The sequence below is a fragment of the Balaenoptera physalus genome (assembly GCF_965194825.1).
Source record: "Balaenoptera physalus genome assembly, chromosome: 5".
NCBI lineage: Eukaryota > Metazoa > Chordata > Mammalia > Artiodactyla > Balaenopteridae > Balaenoptera > Balaenoptera physalus.
The window spans coordinates 125,208,700-125,233,319 of NC_138884.1; the positions used below are offsets into that span (position 1 = coordinate 125,208,700).

At 34.2% G+C, this 24,620-nt stretch overlaps 1 protein-coding gene across 12 annotated transcripts in view; it reads right to left on the reverse strand.

Annotated features, from left to right (window-relative positions):
• LOC309661250 (bifunctional heparan sulfate N-deacetylase/N-sulfotransferase 4) overlaps positions 1–24,620 on the reverse strand; it is an 823,039-nt gene that overhangs the window by 130,588 nt on the left and 667,831 nt on the right. For 11 of the 12 annotated variants that reach the window (XM_082462799.1, XM_082462798.1, XM_082462797.1 and 8 more), the window contains 2 exons: positions 12,758–12,845; positions 3,492–3,646 (listed from right to left, as the gene is read on the reverse strand). In XM_082462799.1, the coding sequence (XP_082318925.1) occupies positions 3,492–3,646; positions 12,758–12,845 (243 nt within the window). The remainder of the gene's footprint in view (positions 1–3,491; positions 3,647–12,757; positions 12,846–24,620) is intronic. The other variant, XM_082462796.1, reaches the window with a different exon arrangement.

Below are 24,620 nucleotides of genomic sequence, written 5' to 3' on the forward strand. Positions count from 1 at the left end.
TAATATTAGCCGATTATTCTTGTTCTCCTTAGCCTTAATTTTTCTGTTGTCATCTTTCAAGTGTTGTTTTTATTTAGTGACAATAAAAAAGTCACTAAAATAAAACTAATCATACTAAAAGTATGATTTGGTAAAAAAAAAAAAAAAAAAAAAGGATCAAAATTATTTCCCCCTACCCTACTGCCATACAAGTATAGTGTCTTGCAATGACCATATCTGGGTTGCTTGTGCTAATCATTAGATTAACACCTTCTATAAAAACATACACATGCACACACACTCATGGCATATATGTTCATGGATTAAACATGCATACATATATATATATATATGCACACACACACACTCACCCTGCATACACATGTGCTCATGGATTAAACACAGACATACATGTAACTGCCCATACACACAAACATTCGCACTGCATACGTAAATGTGCATGCATTAAGAAATAATGATGCTGTACAGTAATAATAGTTCTTCTGACATAATGAAATAGTAAAGAAACAGCCTTGCAATATGTTTTTCTCATGACTTTTAGACATATTACAACAGAAAATAAACTCTATCCAGAGAGAATTTGGAGAAATTCTACAAATGGAACCATTTCGATTGATTAACAGTTTTTGAAATATCAGTATGAAGCTACTAATATGTTATTTGAATCATTTTTGTAAATGTTGTGAGAACAACTGTGCTTTTCACTGATAGTCCCTCTGCCAGCCAAGGTCATACCAAGGAATAGGGAGGAATGTCAGGATGGAATAAAAAAGAGGTTTAAACACTTTTGATTTTTTTCAGTATAAATTGGCCATTTAGTTTGAAAATCTCTTCCCATAATTGCTTCGATTGCAGCTAGATGAGTATTTCAAGATGTCCATTCCAAATTTGTGGACTGATGTCAATGATCACAGAATTTTAGAATTGGAATTGATCAGTGGATCATCTGGCCCAGTGCTTTTGGTTGGCAGATGAGTTGATTTAAATTAATTATCTAAAAACTCTGTAGTTTAGAGAGTGAAAAAGGGAATCATTACCATCTCAGGGGAGGAAACCGAGGCATGAAGATATTAAATGATTTGCCAGCTGTATTAGAACTTGTTACTAGCTGTCAGGGATAAAATTTAGCCTGCTAATACAGTGCTTTCCACTACCCTATCCCATCTTGATACTGTTGAGGGTTTTGAAGTGTCATCTGGGTATGGAAAGATAATAATTTAATAAGAAAGAAATACATTTCCTGGCTCTTTGAACAACACACATATTGCCATCCTAGGTTTACAGTTAAAGGTGGGGTTCTGAATGTCACCGCTTGAAGAATCTTGAGAAGTTTTATTGGGCTCGACACCAGAAGGAAAAGGACAATGTCATTTCAGTATGTGTGTTTAACGGACTTCACTTTATTATCATATTTTGATTATGCAACATATAATAAGATTTTTTTCTTACAAAGTATATTTATAGGCTTCAGTCTAGTTTCTAGCCACTGACTAAACAAATGTAATTGTTCTGAATGGACTCTAAATAGCTTTCAACATTTCATTACAAAGCAATTACATCTGAGTCTTTCCCAGTGCTCTCACCATGGCTTTAAAAAAAAATTACACAAACAGATGAAATCAACCATTATGAAATATAATCTACATGCCTAAAAAGCAAAGCTTCAGAGTGGGAATGAGGTGGGGGGGAGGTTTAAGCCAAAAGGTAAACACAGTCTATTTTCAAGGTAACTGCACTGAGAGAATTCAGCATGCTTACTCAAGGTAAGTTTATTTTTTTGAAAAAGGAATATTTACTTAATTTTCCAACGTTATGAAGCAGTAAAAAATTTTTAGGCATTCCCCAAAAGTAAGTGACGATCAAACTTTTATAAATCCATATTTTGAAAAATATTTGGCTTTTGTAAAGTAAGACAACTGCATAATTGTCTGGATTTAGAAATGTCATAATTGATTAATTAACACCCATTGAATGCTTATTGTATTCCAGGCACTGCTCTAAGCACATTATACATTTCCTCAAAACAGTCCTATGAGGAAGTTGTCATGATTATTTTCATTTTTACAGATGGGGAAACTGAGACACAGAGTGTAAGTAATTTTTGTTCAAGATCAAGCAGCCATTGATGGAAGGTCAGGATTCAAACACAGGAAATCTGGCGATTGAGTTAATGATCTTAACTGCTTTTTATACTCCCACACTTACTAGTAAGGATCCTGTGTGCAGATTTGACACCGTCCTGGAGCTTTAGAGATGGAAAGAGGGGTGAGCCACTAACGTAATAGCTAGGCATAACATTATTAAATACCATTGTACTCATATGGCCTTGGGTCTACGCCTCCCAATTTGGCTTTTAAAAAATTAAACATATCAGCAATCATACAGTGCAAATGAACTGTTTATTTTAAATGAAAACTTGAAGACAGAGTTTTTAACTGGGGCCCAGGGTCTTTGGGGAATTCACATACCCCTTGTGACCAACTGCCACACTGTGTGAAGATGTGAGAATATGCATCTGAGTATTTTTCTGGGGAAAATATTTCTTTCATTAGATTGTTAAAAGGATACATGATTTACTTGATATCCAGCGCAGGGGTGGACAGACTTTCTCGGTAAAGGTCCAGATAGTTAATATTTTGGGCTCTGTGGGACATACAATCTCTTTTGCAACTACCCAACTCTGCTGTTGCAGTGAAAAAGCAGCTGCTCCAATAACACTTTGTTTATGGACATTGAAATTTGAATTTTATATAATTTTTATGTCACAGAATATTACTGTCTTTGTTTTTCATTTTAAGACGTAATTTAGAAAACCCCAAACAAAACTCTCTTAATTCAGGAACAATAAAAAGCAAGCAGCAGGCCAGATTTGACCCATAGGCCACAGTTTGCCAACTGCTAGTCCAGAACAGTGGTTCTCAAAGTGCAGTCCCAGCAGCAAGGACATCCTCTGAGAATTTGTTGGAAATGCAAATTCTCAGGCCTCTTGGGCAATCTACCAAACCAGAAACTCCAGGAGTGGGCCTAGCATCTATGTCTTAAAAAGCCTTCTAGGTGAAAAAGTTACATGCTAAAGTTTGAGAAGCACTGATCTAGAGTCATTGTTCTAATGATTCAATTTATCCGTCTATTTATTCACCCTTGCAAAAAATACTTTTTGAGATGGCAATTATCATGTACTAGGAATACAATGGAGAAAGTACTATTTTCCCTCTTCATAGAATAACCCTTCCATAAATCAGGAGATGGTAACTTTCTGTCAACGACCAATTTTTTTGAAATACATTTTACAGCACATCACGACCCAATACACATACACACACATGCCTGAAACAAAATAATACAAAGCAATGTGTACCCTTAATACTTGTGATGCACTCTGGTATCTTCTGTTCCATTCTATATATTTCTATTGGATTAAATCCAATAAATTGATTTTACAATATATCACAACTCATAGTTTGAAAATTTCTGCAATAAAATGTGCTCACCAGTGCAAATTCTTTGTTGAGAATCATCTGCTCCACTAAAGATGACTCATTGTGGAAGAGATGGGGCTGCATGTGGCTCCACATGTGAGGAAACCACCAGAACTCATCCACAGAACGAAGTAAAAGGTCATCTCCTTCATCCTCCTCTTCAGTCCCTGTACAGCATATAAAATGGCTTAAGTGAAAATTCTATATTAGCTAAAGGTTATGCTTGTCATATTTTTGTTATTCTTCTTGCTACTGATACATAAATCCGATTTTGTGTTGTTCTAATAAAAGAGAAATGACCGTAGCCTAAATTCCACCAGAGGCAATGGGGGTGGGGTGGAGGTAAGTGCAGATAGTTGCTTAGATTTAGAACTTAGGGGAATTTTATCACTGACATTGTTTAGAATAGCTAGCATATGGTGGTAATAAAAAGAAAGACCGAGTTTTAGTCAATTTATTTTTGTTTTAAATTCATTAACTCTTAATTCTCTCCTTTGTTGCATACATAGGGTAAGCATAGTCAAAGGTGATTATTCTTTTTACTCTTAAAAATATTTCTGCATATAAGTCTAACATTGAGCTGAAAAATCTTTAAATTTAATTGATGAAGTTTGTTGATTTTTTTCTGATTATAAAATAATATGTGCTTACTGAAGAAATGTGAGAAGGATAGACAAGTGATACATAAAACTCAAAAACAAAAAACAAAACAAAAAAACATCTTCCAGAACGTACCCAATGGAAACGTTTTGGTATCATTTGTTAAATCCTTTTCTACTTTTTTTTTTAAAAGTTGAGGTCTTACTGTATAAATACGTTTGTGTCCTTACATTTTAAACTTACCACTATAAACAAACATTTCTCACTTTGATATAAATATTTTATAAAATGTAAACAATAAATCTATTAACACAATAGAAACTTGACTTGAGAATTTAAAACTAATATTAATTTCTCATCCTCTATTGGGAAAATTTGCTAACAATGCCCAATGCATAGAAAAAAGTATTTGTCATACCACAAGTGAAAAAAAATTAAAGAAAGGAAGGAAAAACAATATCAGCAACTTAGTTCCAAGGAAATTCACTATGTTGCAGGCTATCCAAGAACATTTTCACTGTATGAATTCATAGTTTTTGTACAATTTTACAACATTCAGTCCAATTTTAAAATAATCTGAATCAATAATATAAGAATTGATTCCTATGTGCTCTCTAGATACTTAACTAAATAAGTAAAGTAACAAATCCTGGCTTACAGTGTGAGGTATATTTATTTCGATTTTTTTTTTTTTAATTGGAGTATGTTTTATAGGTGTTTTATATCCTTAAATAAATATTAAGGAAATTTTTTAAAAGACTCTTCTTTAAATATTCCATTTGAGTGCCCTATAGTGAAGACTGCATGAATCATGAAGTAGTGCCATGAAATGGTTAAAGCATATATTTGTTAAAGCATATATTAGGCTATGTGATCTTGTATAAGTTAACTTCTTTGAGTCTTGGTTTCCTGGTTTAAAAATGGGGAAATGAATATCTATCTCATAGGCTCTTGTGAAGAGTCAAGGAGATCAATTTATTAAAGCACTTAACATTGTGAATTGCAGATAGTTAGCATTCATAAATATTAGGATCACTTTCTTCTTAAAAATAGTATCTACTGGTTTATACCTATGGTGTTCTAAATTTACATATTTTCACACATTATGAAAAATATTGCCTGCCTATATTATTAAATTCTTGAAGTCAGAGACTGGATCCCTTTAATATGCATTGTATCATGCCACTTCCCCAGGAGAGTAAATAAGGGAATAATTTATTTCAGTCTTAATATATATAGTCAGTGAATTTTTTTTTTTAAACATCTTTATTGGAGTATAATTGCTTTACAATGGTGTGTTAGTTTCTGCTTTATAACAAAGTGAATCAGTTATACATATACATATGTCCCCATATTTCTTCCCTCTTGCATCTCCCTCCCTCCCACCCTCCCTACCCCACCCCTCTAGGTGGTCACAAAGCACCAAGCTGATCTCCCTGTGCTATGCGGCTGCTTCCCACTAGCTATCTATTTTACATTTGGTAGTGTATATATGTCCATGCCACTCTCTCACCCTGTCACATCTTACCCCTCCCCCTCCCCATATCCTCAAGTCCATTCTCTAGTAGGTCTGTGTCTTTATTCCCATCTTGCCACTAGGTTCTTCATGACCTTTTTTTTTTTTCCTTAGATTCCATATATATGTGTTAGCATACTGTATTTGTTTTTCTCTTTCTGACTTACTTCACTCTGTATGACAGACTCTAACTCCATCCACCTCATTACAAATACCTCCATTTCATTTCTTTTTATGGCTGAGTAATATTCCATTGTATATATGTGCCACATCTTCTTTATCCATTCATCCGATGATGGACACTTAGGTTGCTTCCATGTCCTGGCTATTGTAAATAGAGCTGCAATGAACATTTTGGTACATGACTCTTTTTGAATTATGGTTTTCTCAGGGTATATGCCCAGTAGTGGGATTGCTGGGTTGTATGGTAGTTCTATTTGTAGTTTTTTAAGGAACCTCCATACTGTTCTCCATAGTGGCTGTATCAATTTACATTCCCACCAACAGTGCAAGAGTGTTCCCTTTTCTCCACACCCTCTCCAGCATTTATTGTTTCTAGATTTTTTGATGATGGCCATTCTGACCGGTGTGAGATGATATCTCATTGTAGTTTTGATTTGCATTTCTCTAATGATTAATGATGTTGAGCATTCTTTCATGTGTTTGTTGCCAATCTGTATGTCTTCTTTGGAGAAATGTCTATTTAGGTCTTCTGCCCATTTTTGGATTGGGTTGTTTGTTTTTTTGTTATTGAGCTGCATGAGCTGCTTGTAAATCTTGGAGATTAATCCTTTGTCAGTTGCTTCATTTGCAAATATTTTCTCCCATTCTAAGGGTTGTCTTTTGGTCTTGTTTATGGTTTCCTTTGCTGTGCAAAAGCTTTTAAGTTTCATTAGGTCTCATTTGTTTATTTGTGTTTTTATTTCCATTTCTCTAGGAGCTGGGTCAAAAAGGATCTTGCTGTGATTTATGTCATAGAGTGTTCTGCCTATGTTTTCCTCTAAGAGTGTGATAGTGTCTGGCCTTACACTTAGGTCTTTAATCCATTTTGAGTTTATTTTTGTGTATGGTGTCAGGGAGTGTTCTAATTTCATACTTTTACATGTACCTGTCCAATTTTCCCAGAACCACTTATTGAAGAGGCTGTCTTTTCTCCACTGTATATGCTTGCCTCCTTTATCAAAGATAAGGTGACCATATGTGCGTGGGTTTATCTCTGGGCTTTCTATCCTGTTCCATTGATCTATGTTTCTGTTTTTGTGCCAATACCAAACTGTCTTGATTACTGTAGCTTTGTAATTAGTCAGTGAATTTTAGAGCCTTCATATGTCTGCTTAAGTGCATGTCAATTTCTGTGTGTATTTATGTATATGCAATATTCTTGGTATATATTCCATAATCCATAATTCTCAAAAGGTGTAAGGACCACCAAGTTTAGTTAGTATTTTGGCACTGTTACTGCTATAACAGTTGCCACTATATAAATATATAAAGGGTAAAGAAACAGGACTTTTGAATGTGATAAAGTTCTATGAATTAGATAAGCAGACAAAAATTCTTAATTTTTGTTAACTTGAGCCAAAACTGTTAGTAATATAGACCTACAATTCATTGGCTTTTGTTAATATATTGAGAATTTCAAATACTGAAATCCAAATGAAGAGAAGTTTGTCACTTCCTCAGATGGATTTTAAATATAAAATGTTTATGCCATACACCAAGTGTCTCTCATGGTCATAATTTAGCAGACTAAGGCATAGATTAGAAACAGCTACTTTATGTCACATGAGATGAATGAATTGATCGTTCTCCCACAGTTCTGTTGTGCTTTGAATATAGAATGTTTGAGAAATGCTTCCATTCACTTTAAACTCCACAGATTGTTATTGGAAGCGATAGGAAGCACATAATGCATACTTGACCAAGAAAGAGGTCAATTACTCAATTTAAAGAAAATTTTGCCGACTATTGATATAAACAGATGTATAACTGATCCTAAAATCTTGGTGTTTTTTTTTTTTTTTGGTGATTTTTATACCAGAGAGTGTGTTAATTTATAAGTACTCCCCACAAGGTTAAGAGTGATATTTAAAACCTCTTTTTTTTACTCCTTGGATTAATTCCCCATCAGCCTTTCTCTTATTTTATACAGGTCATATAATTCAAAGCCACATAAGCCTAGCTCATGACACTAGAAATTGCTTAATGAAAAATGTGATATCAAGTCATGCTGAGGGACCAAAGAAGAATTTCAAATATTTTCAAATCTAGCTAAATTAAAATATTAAATTTTTGACTCCTTGTATACACTTAATTTTTTATACCTAATTTATGATTAAATTACACTTGAGAATATAATTTACAGTTCATACATGACTATATTTAGCACAAGTTCTAGTACATTAAGGTGTCTATATTCAAATTGAGCCTTTCACTTCTAACCTGATCTAGATTCAAATCTACATCATTGTTAATTAAAAATATGGTATTTTTTGTTCTCATTTAAATGTTATGTCATTTTACTTTACTGATTCCCAGAGGATAAAAGTATTTTAATTCAGAAGTAAAATATTTATGCACTCATTTCTTTGTTTCCTCTCTCGGAGGATCTGTGTTTTGAGATAATAGCGTGCTTCTAGAAGTTTTTAAGTCTGCCAAAATAAGAATAATTTTAGCAAGATTTGGGCTATAGGTTAGTTTCCATAAGGCACAGTTGTGACATTAAAATCGATACATAAATGAATGCAATACATCGTATCAAGGAGAAAAACTCTATAACCATCCTGATAGATGCAGAAAAAGTACTGGAGAAATTCAACAACCACGCACACATATTTTTAAAGTTCCTCAGCAAACTAGGCATAGATGGAACTTCCTCAACCCAATAAAAGGCATCTACAAAAAAAAATCTACAGCTAATGCTATATTTAATGCCAAACTAAATGTTTTCCACCTAATACTGGGGACAAGGCAAGGATGTGTGATCTCATCACTTTCATTCAGTGTTGTAATGGAGATCCTTGCCAACTCAATAAAAAGATAATAAAAGGCCTACAGATGTGAAAGGAAAAAGTAAAACTTACTTTATTTGCAGATGACATGATTGTGCATATTGAAAATCCTAAAGAATCTATAATAAAAACTATTATACTAATAGGTGAATATAGGAAGACTACAAGATTAATATTTAAAAAACTGTTTGCTATTCTGTATACTAGGACAGTGAACAATTGCAAAATAAAACTCAAAAATGCCATTCATAATAGTATCAAAAAACGCAAAATACCCATAAATTTAAGAAAAATGTCTAAGACCTCTACAATAAAAACTACCTTACTATTTCTGAGACAAATTTTTAAAGCCCTAAATAAATAGAGAGATATGCGTGTTCATGGATCAAAAAACTCAATTTTGTGGCTAGATCAATTTTCCCTGAATTATCTATGGATTCAGATTCTAAAATAAATCTGTAGATTCAAAATCTTAGGAAGCTTTTTAAAAGAAATTGTTGGATTTTTAAAAACTTATAGTGCTATAAAGCAAAGGACCTAGAATAGGTGCTGAAAACTAGAAATAGAAGCTAAAACTATAAAACTTCTACATGTATTATAGATCTCACAATACATTGTTATCATTTTTGTTTTAAACTGTATGTTAACTTTTGAAGAAATTTAAAAATGAAATAAACTTCTTTTGTATTTACTTGTAAAAAAAATCAGATACATACAATTCCATTGTCTGCATTATCAATTTTGTACAAATGTTTGTCTTATATTTGCTATTATATATGAAATATTGTAATTCCTAAATTTCAAGAAGAGATTTCTAATTTTCTTTGTACACTGTACCTGGCACAGTTCCATATAAGTGGGTATAGTATAAACTCATTTTAAATAGTATACTAAATGAAAAGAATCATTTGATGATGAAAATTGATTTCAAGCTATCTGTATTTCCAAAACTGGAAAATAAAGCCTGGGGAATAATTCAATATTTTAAAATAATATTTGATTCTTAAAAATGCTTTAAAAAGTAATAATAATACTAGACACTTACATAGCATGACATGCTATGCACTGTTCTAGATAAGAGAGATATTATTATTCCCATTTTGGAGATGTGGAAATTGAGGTACAGAAAAGTGATCTGTTTACGTTCACATAGCTAGCGAAATGTCAGAGACTAGATTTAAACAAAAGCAGGCCGTTTCCAGTGTCTAGTCTTTGAGCCAATACCTTGTACAGAAAAGCAAAAGCAAACAAAAGAGAATAAATGTAACACTGTTTTTTACTTTCATGTTTAAAAGTTAATAGTTTTATATAAAGATCTGTTTTCTTTATATAAAAATGACCTCTTATAGAAAAGACCAGTATTTATCCAATTTGTAAATATTATATGAGGTAATTGATTCATATTCAATTCATTATTAGTTACAGAGAATGGCAATGACTGCCACCAGAAATCATGTCTACAAAAAATATTTGTAGCCTTCCATTCCTACAAGGCATCTTAATCCTGTAATGTCTCCATTTTTCAACTGAGTTTTCATTGTGCAATTCCAGTCATGCTTTAAATATTTCCAGACTAAAATATTTTACTCTGAACTCCATGCTTTTATTTTTTTACTTTTAATCAACAGTATGTCCTTCCCCTTTCAATTTGGCACCCATGAGTGACTGACTTTTAGGGAAGGCTTAGCGATATGTCGTTTTTGGGTGAGATTGTTTTTAGCATGTGAAGGACAGAGAAACTGAACAGGAAAGAGTACATGGAAAATACAAATGAGTGAAGCAGTCTGAGAAGGCAGCATCTATCATTATTACAGTGGGCATATGTGATTAAATGTCTTCAAAACAAGGAGGCTCATCAATCAGTGTCTTCATGCATTGGGAAATCAGATCATCCCGGGAGAGTTCTGGGACACTCATTATGACAAGGCCATCTTCTCATGGTTACGCATCACAATCAAGTGCATAGGTGAAGAAAACACTTTTCTGATTTGTTAAGCTCCCGATAGTTAAACCTCCATATAGGAATGTGACTAGAAAGGGGAGAGGCATGCCCTCCCCATAGTGAATATCATGTGTTTAACTCCACTCTGGAAGAAGCCCTGATAACCCCGAGTGAATAAATAAGTACTTAATATAGTACGACTGCACCCTTGAAAAACGTCATGGATGCATTTCAATGATTCTACACATAAAGTAGCAAATCAAATAAAGTTTCATATTTATGTGAAGGTAATTAAACTTCCAGGACTCACAAATTTATATATATATATTGCTTAGTCTCTAAAGTGAGTTATCCCACAGCATAACAGGATAGTGTTTCTTCCAGTATTTTTATTAGGTTTAGTACCAACATAAAGAGTCAATAAGGTCCATTTAAGAGATATAATTATAATACCTTTTTTTGTTATTGTTGTTCGGTACCTTCCTCCAACAACCGTCCTTGTGATATTTACTAGTGTGTTGTTCATTTCGTAGTGGATGTGTAGTGTGTACATGTTCGGGATTATAAAAAAGAAATGGGAAGTGTTATAACCTGTTATGAACATTAACTCTGCAAATGTCTGGCAGATTTAATAGGTCTGAATATGAAAAGTATATAAAAGCTGAGGCTGTTATCCAGATATATTTCAGCCAAAAGAATGGCTTTACTTACCCTATACAGCTATTTAAGACAAAATAGTACTGTTTGTGTGTGAACTCCAAATAATCCCATATTTTTTTCCCCAGCATGAGTAGATACAGCCTTTAGAGCTATCTGCTTTATAACTTCATAGTCGGTGATTCTTAGGTCTGAACTCATTTCCTGAGGGGGCTTTTGAAAAGGATTTACAACACCATGTCTATTTTCAAAATTGTAAGCTAGAATTGCTTTGCCTGTGCAGATGTGATGACCCAAATCTTTCTCTGCAAAATGTCCTTTTAAAATATGCAATGATTTGATTTATCAACTGGTCTAAATACAACTTTTCCTTCTATTACTTTAAACAGATTTACATGTTTCAGAGCAGGAGGAAAAAAGCATTAAAGAAAAGCCAATAAGAAATTGCTACTTCAATATTCTAATAAACCATGCTGAGCTTCTTTGGGTAAACGTTAAAAAGCCTCTTTGGGTAAATGAACTACATATATGATAATAAAAGACTACCTTTGCATGGGATATTTTTGATGAGTCACTAAACTGCATGCATTCATAGAGAATACTATGAAATGTTTTCACTAAGATACTGTGAAGTAAAAACAATGCAGAGTCCTAAACGAAGCATTTAGCTTTCACCAGAGATGCAGAAATAGAAGCAGATAGTAGGTATTGCCCTAATACAGGCTAAGACACCATTTTGTGCCATTTTTGTTATTACTATCCAACAATCACTTTTATGCACATAGTTTTCTCTATACTAGTGCCTGACATTATAATATTGCTATTCAGAAAATAAGAGTCAAATTCTGGAGGTAAAGATGGGTAAAGAGGTGAGAAATACCAGAACATGGAGTAGTGCATGAACACCGTTCACATTTTGAGAATCTGTCGAGAGGCTGAGACTGAACAGAAGTGCAACTGTGACTAGATAGACATGGAAAGAAATATAAACCTGATTGTGATGGTATTAATGCATGTTGGGCCAAATCACTGTAATATTTTTAAGGAAAATCCTGAAAGGGAAGGTAAATTAAACAAGATGACTCAAAATCTATTAAATTTCTTTGAGGCTATAAAATTCCTCTCTTATCACTAGATGTTTTCAAAAGGAAAATAATACATACAAAAATGTCACCTGGATTGTCCTACAATTTAGAAACACTGTCCATTATTATTATTATCATTATTACGTCGTTGTCATCATCATCATCATCGTCGTCACTACGCTTCCTACTTAGACTGTGCTGACACAAGACGCATAGACACACTTAGAACAATGGTTATAGTTTCTTTTACTGAGTTGACAAAGTCAGTTCTCTTCCTCTTTTGCCCTTGATTCTAACAGTATTTGAAAAAGTAAACAAGTTCATTGATTTTGGATTTGGCTACTCATAATGCACCCAAGTTTTTCCCATAATCAGCCTGGATATTCTATTTCTCCTACTTAAGAAACATTAAAAATCCTCTCTCCTATTTATATGTAGCTGCCTGAGAACACAAAGCTCCTTCTTACCTGTGTGGTAAAACTTCCCTGAAAATCCAAGGTTGAAGGTAAAATTTGCAACCTGAGTGCGCAGTAAATTTTGAGTCTCTAGTAATGCCTGAAATAAATAAGAAATTAACATGATTTTAGAAAAATAAATATGAAGATTTGGGATGCCTCTTTTTCAAAAGTGTATGCATGAGTGAAACAAAATGTGGGCTTTATTGCTTTTTGGGTTTTTGATGGCTACTGGTATGTCCTATTCATATTTCAGGTATTATAATCACTATTGTTATTATTTTTATTGAAGGTTGCGAATTATGAAGCAGTTAAGTCCTAAGCATATTATAAGCGGCTGAGAGGCAATTCTCTAACCACACAGCACTGAAATCATTTTTCATTTCTGTGTGAGACATTTCTTGAATTTCAGATTATCACACTTCTTTTCCTTGGGGAAAAATTTTCAGAATTGTTGGATGTAGACAGGTCCTGGATTTGTTGGTAAAGAATAAGAAGTTAACTTTTGTTTGAGTAGCAACTGAGTATTTTATTTAACTGTGCAACCTTTCCTATCATTTTTAAGGCATAATTATTGAGTTGAAAGCTTGGATTTTTACTTTACAAACTAAACAGCAATTTTTATATTTTATAGGATGATAATTACAAATGAACAAGGAAAGGACAGGTAGGAAATTGGTAATTCCATAGAGAAATATTCTCTAAACATTGCAAAAAATTTCCTAATTTCTCCTTTTGGAATTATTCTATGTTAATTCCTTGTTTGTAAACAGGATAAGAACATACTGATAATAATCTTTGAGTAAGACTTAGTCCTCTAAATTTTCTGCCAATCCTTCCACTGCTATTATTCCTATGTCGACATATGTAGTTTAATTCAGAACTCTCATATCCTTGGGCTTTTTAGTTTGCTTATTGATTTGGAATGCGTTTTTCATTTTTTTAAATGGATTTTTAAAAGGGGACTTATTTTGTTCTGATGGAAATGATAAACATTTCAAATTAGAGATATTACTAAGACTGATTTTTGTTACTACTATCCATCTTTTAAGGTAAATAAAGAGCCAAAGGTTTAGACAATTTCTTTTGAGCATTAGTTATGGTGGCTAAGCATTTGCTTCAAAAATTTGTGAACCCAACTTTTTATTTCCCCAGAGTTAAGACGGCTCTCCTGCAAATTTCTAAAGAAAAAAAAAAAAAAAAAAGAAAGAAATAACCAAATAATTAAAAGGTTGATAAACTATATAGGTTCTGGTTATCCAAGATTACAGTTATACTGCATGTAATCCTGGCTAACTTATTTAAATATTATCAATTAAATAGAAAAAGGAAAAACTGGACCTACTAGTTTGACTCAGTTATATAAAATATTCAAAAAAGTTCTCATAAAAAAGCAAACTAGATACTAAAAAGAGAGTAGGGTTAAAAATAAATTTATTGACTAGTTGAGCTTATTGGTAAAGACTGTAGAATATAGCTTTAAACTTAAAAAAATAAAACCATCATGCATCTTTTTTTCTTAGGGAGTTCCTTTTTCTGGCACTCTTGTTATATTCAGTGCACAATCCCTGAGCTTTCATATATTGAAATTGTTTTGTTTTGTTTTGTTTTTAATTCTTCCTTTCCCTGTTCTCCTCACCGCTCCAACCACATCCACTCAATTTTCTACCTCTGGGGTCTTGAAGTCATTCTTTATTCCACATTTATTTATCTACCATCCATTCTTAAATTCAGTAAATATTTCTTGTAGGTGGATACAGTGTTGGGTTTGGCAAGCATAGTCTCTGTAACCTTGGGCTTTACTGAGAGGGAGAGAGATATTAAATAGAGGGTCCCACAAATGTGTAATTACAAATCATAATAAGTGCTACAAAACAAATCTAGAGCATGTCGTGACAGATGCAATAAGGGATTTAATTTAGACTGGGGAAGTGGGCCTACACTTGATGCTTTCTAAGGGGCCATTTTAAAAAGATCAAACAATTTATTTTTTCCCAATCAGCTTGCTACCACTTTAGGCAGGTCTTCATGTCTTTTTCTTGGGCTTTAAAACACTGTAGACTGCTAACCGTATTCCCACCTTCCTCTATTCTATTTTACACTCTGCAGTCATGCTAACATCCTAGAAGCAGTAAATGCACTTTACCCTTGAGGTCAGGCAAGACATTCACTTAATGACTCAGCTTGGTTGGTCATTTCACTTCTCACATCTTTTCCCTTCTCTGTGAAATGGGATCATGCTTAACACTTGTTTCATACTATTATTGTGAAGATTACATTGTATAAGGCACACAAAGTACTTAGCTAAGTGCCTGGTACATAGTAAGAGCTTGATAAATGCTGTTAATGATCACTTAATATGTCATTCTCTTCTTGCCAGTTAGGTATAAATGGTGCCTTCATATTTCCATATTAAGCTACATGCATTGGTATTTCCCCAAATCACCCTGTCCTCTGCACTATTCCCCACCTCCTACATTTCTCCATGTTTTTCCTCTGTTTTTTTTGGGGGGGGGGGCCTGGAAAGTGTCCAGCTGTTCCCAATCACATTTTCCAGTCCCAACCCATTTTTAAAGATCTGCCCAAATGCCACCTTTTTGCATGAAGCCTTCCCTGATGCCTTAAAGCTTTTCCTTTTCTCATCTCCCAAAGTAAGTTCCTAAATTGTTTTTCTTAAGACTTGCATCATTTTCCACTTCACTATATAACTTTGTATTTTATTTCTCCTTTTAGTCTAAAAGTACCTGAAGGTTGATCAAACCTTACTCATTTTTACACATGCCATGTTGCTAAATATAGTTTCGTATATGTGGAAGGCATTTAAAATGTGATAGGAGCATATATTCATGCACAGCTGTCAATTGAATTAGTTTCATTTATTTTTATTGCTAACATTTTTCTGATGGTAACATGATAAAAATGGCTCATGGACCATACCATTAAATGATATAGATAGGCTCTTGCATTTCACGAGCACATTCATAATATGGATGTTTTATAATCTTCTATTGTAAGTCGCCTAGTAAGACAAGCTCACAGAGGTGAGGGCATATGGATTTTTCTTCCACTGGCGCTAATTAGCTATATGAAGAATTTGACAGACCTTTCCATTGTTAAAAGAAGTAGAGTTGTCTAGTCACAGCCTCCCAACATGTAATCTTGATTAATGTGGGAGTAAAATGACAATTTCTGTAAGTAAAAACAAAACAAATGGATAAAAAGAAGCAAATTCTAAAGGATTCAAGCTTTCCTACTTCATTGTAACTGAACGTTCTTTGAGTTTCAAAATTCAAAGAAAGAAAGGTTCCATGTCTTTCAATGATAAGAAAAAGAGAGACACAAATAAATATGTATAAAATGGATATAATTTTAAAAAATAAAACTCAGAAATAAATGTAAAAGAAAAACATGTTAAACCATAAAAATTAATGAAGAAATATAGAAAAAAGTAAAGGATTGAAATACAGGAAAAATGTATAATGCCAGAGGAAATATCAGACAGGAAAAATACAAATATAAAATTATGAATAAATAAAATATAATAAAACCATAGAAACCTTCTTTTGGAAAAATTTGTTAACGGACTAGAAATAATGTCTCAATTTGAGATAAAAATCAAATAGTAAAGCATAGGAAATACAGCATAGCTGTATATATACTATTTTTATCTGAATATTTTGTGGGGAAATTTGACTAACTTTTGAAAATATATGTAAAATAAAATATATACAGTGTTTGGATAATAAACCTTAGTTATTTTCTTTAATAGTTTATAAGTCATAAAAATATATATAAATGGCTTTGAAGTTTTCCCTTGCATTATTTATGAAAGGCTCACTAAATTATTTGATTGGGTATCAAAGAGAATAAATATATAACTTATTTAAGCAGAAGCAAAAAGTCATTATTTTAACAAACATTACTTGCATTCACTTAATGTTCTTATAATAAATTCCTCAGTATTTAATAAAGAAAGTCCAACTCTGCCCTACTGCAAAATGTTAAAGAGAACAATGGTTTTCAAACTTTACCAGACGTAACATTTTCTAGAGAAGGCTGCTAAAATTGTCAATTCTGGGGGCCCACTTGAAGAGTTATTGATTTAATCTGTCTATGATGGGGCCCAAGTATGTGTATTTCATTATAGACCCCAGTTGGTTCTTAAGAAGGGTCAAGCAATTGTTTCCAGTTTACTCATAAGAAATCAATCACCAGGATGCTTTTCCCAGGCGCATTTTCTGGGTATTCTGAGTTACAGTATAAGATGGAGCCTAGGAATCTGTGTTTTTAACAGTGATTCTTTTTTTTTTTTTTAACATCTTTATTGAAGTATAATTGCTTTACAATGGTGTGTTAGTTTCTGCTTTAAAATAAAGTGAATCAGTTATACATATACATATGTTCCCATATCTCTTCCCTCTTGCATCTCCCTCCCTCCCACCCTCCCTATCCCACCCCTCTAGGTGGTCACAAAGCACAGAGCTGATCTCCCTGTGCTATGCGGCTGCTTCCCACTAGCTATCTATTTTACATTTGGTAGTGTATATATGTCCATGACACTCTCTCACCCTGTCACATCTCACCCCTCCCCCTAACAGTGATTCTTATAGTTTCAAACTGGAGATTATAGCCATCAAGGAACTTCAGGAAATATTGTTAGTGCACTATTCATATTTAATTTCAAGGTATATTGCATATGTCTTAACCCATTCTGATATTCAGATTGTTTATCATCAGGTTAACACTTTCTCTACGTGTACATAATTAATAAGTCATGACTGTATACATATTTTTGTATAGGCTTACGTTTTCAGAATTTCAAATCAAATACCAAAGGGTGATAGTTTTTGTTTGTCTGCCTTGGAAAATTTTTTATTACATTCAATAACTCAATAAAAATGTTATCTTATTTACAAGATCTTACTTATCTTTTTATCTTACTTACAAGATCTTGATGTGGGAATCAGAAAAGGTTACATCTATGCTTATTTTCCAGGTGGAAAAAAATTGCTTCATGGAAAGTTTAAATGGCCCACCCAGATAACACAACAAGAGGGCCAAAATTGAGCATGTTTGCCTTAACATTTGGTCCGACTTTAACCTCAGGTCTCTCTACAGTAAATCTGTGTGGCCACCCAGTTTGAAACAGACTCGGAATTTCATGAACTTTTGTGCAGAGACTATTTGTCAATGTACAGATGAAAATGAATAGGGCTGACCCAGGGTGAAAGTATGAAGCTTTTGAAGTTTGCCTTTGCTAGTTTCTGCCTCCCTTCTTGTTCATCTCTTTCACTTTAGAAGAAATCTCCATTCCTTCAGAAATCTACTCTCTTCCTTTTTTTTTGATAAAATCTTACTGCTGTTCAAAGAGGAAATTGTTTGATATAATTTATAAATTGACAAAAGCTTATTACACTAACATGCTGAGTCTTCTAAAGAATTTCACATGGAACAGTTTAGCTATGATTGTGGAATGGGTGAGTTAATTAAGAAAGAATGAATGTATACTTCTGATATCTTTTGTGGGGAGAAAGGTTTGGGGCTTGGGGGGGTCCTTCTGATGAAATCACATTCAATTCGAAGAACAACTTGCCAGGTAGAAAAACACCATAGTGTTTCACAGCAATTATCCTCTCGCTTTCTGCCCATCACCTAAGTGTTCCACTGCTATCTATCTTCTCTCGCTTAAGTCTCCAGGAAGCAAGGAATCTGGAACTCTCTGGGCTCTCTACCTCCTTCACTCATTTATCCATTCAAACAGTATTGACTGAACCCCTGCTTCTTGTTTTAGGCATTCTTCTAGGTACTAAGGACACAGTAGAGGATGGTAACAATAATATCTAACATAATTGTGTTAGGTACTGCTAGGTACTATGAGTACTATGAGATGTACTCAACTTGAATTATCTCTTTAAATCTCTCCATGATCCCTTGGGCTTCCCTGGTGGAGCAGTGGTTGAGAATCCGCCTGCCAACGCAGGGGACACGGGTTCGAGCCCTGGTCCAGGAAGATCCCACATGCTGGGGAGCAACTAAGCCCGTGCACCACAACTTCTGAGCCTGTGCTCTAGAGCCCACGAGCCACAACTACTGAGCCTGCATGCTGCGACTACTGAAGCCCACGTGCCTAGAGCCCGTGCTCCGCAACAAGAGAAGCCGCCGCAATGAGAAGCCCCCACACCACAGCGAAGAGTAGCCCCCGCTCGCCGCAATTAGAGAAAGCCCATGTGCAGCAACGAAGACCCAATACAGCCAAAAATAAATAAATAAAATAAATAAATTTATTAAAAAAAAAATCTCTCCATGATCCCTTTATTAACCCTATTTTACAAGTGGGGAAAATAAATCGCAGAGAGCCTAAATAAGCTACCTAAGGTTATGGAGATAGAAAGTGTCTGCCAGACAAAACCACTATATTTGTTGTTTTCATGGAGCTTACATTCTTTTTAGACATGCAGATGATACACATGGCAAATCAATCAAATAATTATTTAATTGAAATTATTATTAATGTAAAAATCATTATAGTATATGCAAATATTGAAACTAACACAGAGTACCTACATTTTAACAGGATAGGCAATGAGTTGTATGAAGGTCTTTCTGAAAAAGTGGCAGTTTAGTTGAGAGAGAGATGAGAGGCCAGCTATGTCTAAAACAGGGACTCCAGAGAGTGTGCTCCAGGCAAGGGGGCCAGTGAAAACAGGGCTCCATGTCAGGAAGGACCCTGGCACCTTTTTAATACACCACCCTCTACCTCACCTCACATAGGATATGATTTACATTTTAAATTGATTTCTCTGGCTACTTGCTGATAAAGAATTGTAGGAAAACTTGTAAGAAATGGGGGAAATCATTTAGGAGGATTTTGCAGTAGTTCCAGTAAGAGAAAATAAAGGCATGGCTTCTACTGGTGGTACTGGGAATGGAAAGAAGTAAATAGTGTAATTATTGATGGGCCGTTGTGGGAAGCAAAGCTGAGTGATTTCATCAATGATTCAGATTTCTGACATTCGATGAAGTGAGGGAAGAGTTGAGATAGGTTTTGAGGGAAAATCAACACCTCCATGGCTACACTAAACATTTCTTCCCCACAGCAGGATGGCTACGTTGTTGAAACCTCTACATCACCCCTAACAGGAAAAACAGAGTTTAAAGTCTCACGTCGTCATTGTTTTCAAACATTGGTACCCATGATTAGAGCTAACTGCACAAGGAGTGTATATATTAGTAAGGGGAGTGGTCTCATAGTACAGGGAGTGCTTTTTGGATACCGGAAGGTTAAACATTGATACTGATTAAAGATACAGGCAAAGAGAAGAAAAAAATTGAAAATTAGTTTGACCTTGTAAAATAATATTAATTCATGTCACGTATGTGAAGAGTCTGCATTTTCTGCTTGATTATCAAAGAACACAATGAAGGTTATATAAATCATTAAACTTGAAGTGCATTTACAGTGTTGTAAATTTTGATTGTATCAGCAAAGCACTCCATGTGTCTTTGACTCCCTTCCCAGTGGCTATGGATGGATTTGTCTTGTGCCCTAAACTGTGTTACGGGGGAATGTCATTGGCATCTCTGTGTCCACAGAATTCTAAGCCACTGACTTCAGTCCATTCTGAAAGCATGTGAGATGAATTTCTGCTTCTGCTTTCTGATTGGCACTGGTTCTCTCCCTGGGATCAGAAAAATTCCATAAAGGTAGTGAATTACTGCCCAGTTCTTAAGAGCCCCAGTTTCTCTTCAACTATATTCTCAAGTCAGCCCATAGAGGTCACCACAAACCGTGAGTATGCCCTTCTCTCTGTACCTCTGTTTCCATGTTTTTCATGTTCTACCTAATTGATTGGAATTTTGAATCAAATACATAAATTTGAATCAAATATGAACTCGTATGATCCTTCAGATAGTACTACTTGAACCACTGGCTTTTCCTTTATAAGTTAGTTCTTCTAAGTCTCGTCTTCAATTGTATTATTTAATTTACTTTTTCTGTAAGCTTTGCTTCCAAGTCTCCATCATGGCCTGCAAGAATTTTTGAGTTGTAAAAAGATAAATATAATGTAACTTTAGAATTCATGGTTCATGTAGCATGATTATTTCCTTAAAAGGATCTTATAAAGTAATGGCAAGAATAACTGTCTTATTTTCCCTAGGCCCAAATGTTTAAGTAAATGATAAAGTAATAATGAGATAGAACTATCTTACATGAGGACTTCTTCGGGGATGTGGAATGAAACTGGTCATTGTAAGCCCAGTGACTGAAAGATGCCTTCAGGAATCATCAGGAATCAGAGAGCTGAGAGAAACATACACATGCACAACAAAATAATAATGTCAGATCTTTATTAAGTAAGGATGGGAATAAAGTCGTTTTAACTCGAAATATTTCCAGAGATTCTAAGTAAGGATCTGCACTGAACTGGGCCCAAATTCTCTCTGTGTTAGGTTGAAACTTTAAAATGTAACCTGAGTCACCCTGCATAATCCTGACTTCTGTGTTGGAGAGCCTACTTGATAGAAATGCTTTGTCCTGCTGTGGAAGTACCAAAGCAGACACAGAATCACCTTTGGAGCTAGCTTGGAGTCTCTGAAGTGTGGAAGCTTGGGCTGCCTTCAATAATGAGTCATCATGGATGATTTTATTATGTAAGAGATGATAAGCAGTGAAACAAGAGTTCCTGGTTACAGATTTCCAAACGGTGATCCATGGGTCACTAGGTCTGTAAAATTTAACAGTTCCATGAAAAAATAATTCCATGTTCAAAATGTTTGGGAAACACTCTGTAGTATATCCCTCTTGGGAGGTTCTCAATTCACATTTACATGCTAAAGTCTTTAGTAGAAAAAATTTTGTACTTGATTTCTCTCAGCTTTTTCCCCAAACTATTTGCCAGGAACACACACTCCTACCTGCCTAATTTTAAGATACAGTCTTAGGAAGAAAACATTAAATGGATGGCTAATACCTTGGAGGTAGAGGTATTTCCTGGGGTCACGATATCCTTGATCAAATACAGTTTCCTATTTAGTATCCAATGCAAATTGCAAAATATAATAGCTGTAATTTTACATGAAACGTGGTTCTGCATATGTATTCAGTTATATAATCACATTAACTCTCTGCATGTGATCTGAAGAAAAAGAGGACTTTTCCATTATTCCAGGATTTGTCATCCCGCAAGAGCTTCAGATCAAAATCAGTTTCTTAGTATTATGAAATTGTGGAAATATACTTAGAAATAATTACCCTTTTGATAAACATGATGTTACTTCTTGGAGCATCTTATTCTTGTTGAAAACTTATTAAAAACAACTATTAAGTTGTTTTCATTACCTAAATTACATTTTACTTCATGATCCAAGAAAAAAAAATTCTCATTTTATTTTTTAGGCCTTAAAAAATGTAGGCCTCTCCAGCAGCTGTCTCCTTAATCAAGGTCAGATACTGGCATCCTTCCTTACGAATCATGCTCTGCCTCTGTTCATGTCTCATTCTCCATCCTCTGGTCACAATCTCCATCCTCTGGTCACTCGGTACAAGTCTAGGGCCTCTTACAACAGTTCCTGGCACAACACAGATATTCAGTAGTTGTAGGCTGGTGTTGTAACTGACCTTCCTAATTTCATCTCTAGAAATACCCTCTGCTCACATACACTCAGAAATCTCTTCAAAATGTCGAGGTATCAGCTTATCAGCTATCATCTTTCATTCTTTTGCTTATTAGCTATCATTCTTTCATTAAATATTGTGTTGTAACAATTCCAAAATATTTCTTGAGCACAGGAGGTTTACACTCTATTCTCAGTTTTATACAACTCCCCATTCTTTCATGGATGCACCCTAGAAACACCTGAACTCTGTGACAGATTTTTAGGATATTGGAGACAGGCTTCAGAGATTCCTGCCATAGCTTTGGCAGATATGTCAGTTCTATAATAATTCTCCTAAAAATGTCCTGGAACCACAGAAGGGAGTTCTGAGGATGGTAGGTATTCAGCATTTTAATTTCAGTATCTCTACAGCCATTTCATTCAAGATTAAAAAGAAAAAAATTTACTTTCTTGTCAATTTCCATCATTCCTGTCCCACAGGAGCAAGGGATACATTACTGAGAGTATCAAGGGATGTCTGCAGGTTTTTATCCACTTCTTCTTAGTAAGGTATAGTCTCTTCCTGTCTTCTCTGTGATTTCACTCACAATTTCTCTCTACTCAAAGTATAAATAAATTTCAGGTTAAAATCCATATGATCTTTGCAGTGGCCAAACTTTTCCTTTCACTAGAGTTATTTCATTAAGATTATACTTGAAAATTACAAATCATATGTTTTAACTTTATTACTATCTTTCTCTTATTAATTTTAAAGGAACCAAAGCTTTGCCTTACTTTTATTTGCTACATTAATAGAGTGAATCTTATCAATCTGAAGTTACCACTGGGGCAGAGCAAGTTGATAATGGTGAAAATAGTTGTGTGCAGTAATGATTCAACTGATTGATATGCTGTAAGTGATTTGAACAAAGATAAATCATTGACTTTATTGGGTATTGAAAAATTGCATAATACATGTAGGATAGGTGGCATGCTGATATCTATATATCTATATATCTATAGCTATATCTATATAAATATATGTGTGTGTTTTATGTCCCACAGTGAATATATTTGTCTTCTTTCTGAATAAGGATATCTATTTTTAAATACATAATTGGGCTAATAGATGAATAAACAGACTGCATCTTTTAGCAAATTTATTATTTATCAACAGGGTGTACTCTATTAAGGTGGTACATGATAACTTAATTGTTTAGACTTTTAAAAAGGATCATTATTTCAGAATATTGACATATTTGGATAAAAAGATAGAAGTGTCAAATTAAAAAAATCAAGAACATTCCCTTGATGGCTTAGAAAACAAACAAAAAAAGGTTATTACTTAGATTCCATATATATGTGTTAGCATATGGTATTTGTTTTTCTCTTTCTGACTTACTTCACTCTGTATGACAGACTCTAGGTCCATCCACCTCACTACAAATAACTCAATTTCGTTTCTTTTTATGGCTGAGTAATATTCCATTGTATATATGTGCCACATCTTCTTTATCCATTCATCTGTTGATGGACACTTAGGTTGCTTCCATGTGCTGGCTATTGTAAATAGAGCTGCAATGAACATTTTGGTACATGACTCTTTTTGAATTATGGTTTTCTCAGGGTATATGCCCAGTAGTGGGATTGCTGGGTCGTATGGTAGTTCTATTTTTAGTTTTTTAAGGAACCTCCATACTGTTCTCCATAGTGGCTGTATCAATTTACATTCCCACCAACAGTGCAGGATATGGGGAGGGGGAAGGGTAAGCTGTGACAAAGTGAGAGAGTGGCATGCGCATATATACACTACCAAACGTAAAATAGATAGCTAGTGGGAAGCAGCCGCATAGCACAGGGAGATCAGCTCAGTGCTTTGTGACCGCCTAGAGGGGTGGGATAGGGAGGGTGGGAGGGAGGGAGACGCAAGAGGGAAGAGATATGGGAACATATGTATATGTATAACTGATTCACTTTGTTATAAAGCAGAAACTAACACACCAAAAAATAAAAAATAAAATAAAATAAAATAAAAGCATCCAGTAATACAATTCAAAAAAAAGGTTATTACTGATAATAGAATTGAAACTGCAATGGTCATTAGAATTTTTCATATAGTCATTGTAATAGCATAAATTCAGTATTTAGTTTAACAGGTGAAATGAGAAAAATTTATTTGTAAATAAACACATGTACCTGTAGTAACCAAATAGACTTTAAGTAAATACCAAAAACTTTATCTCCATAAGGAACTGTACCCCAACAAGCATTTACCAAA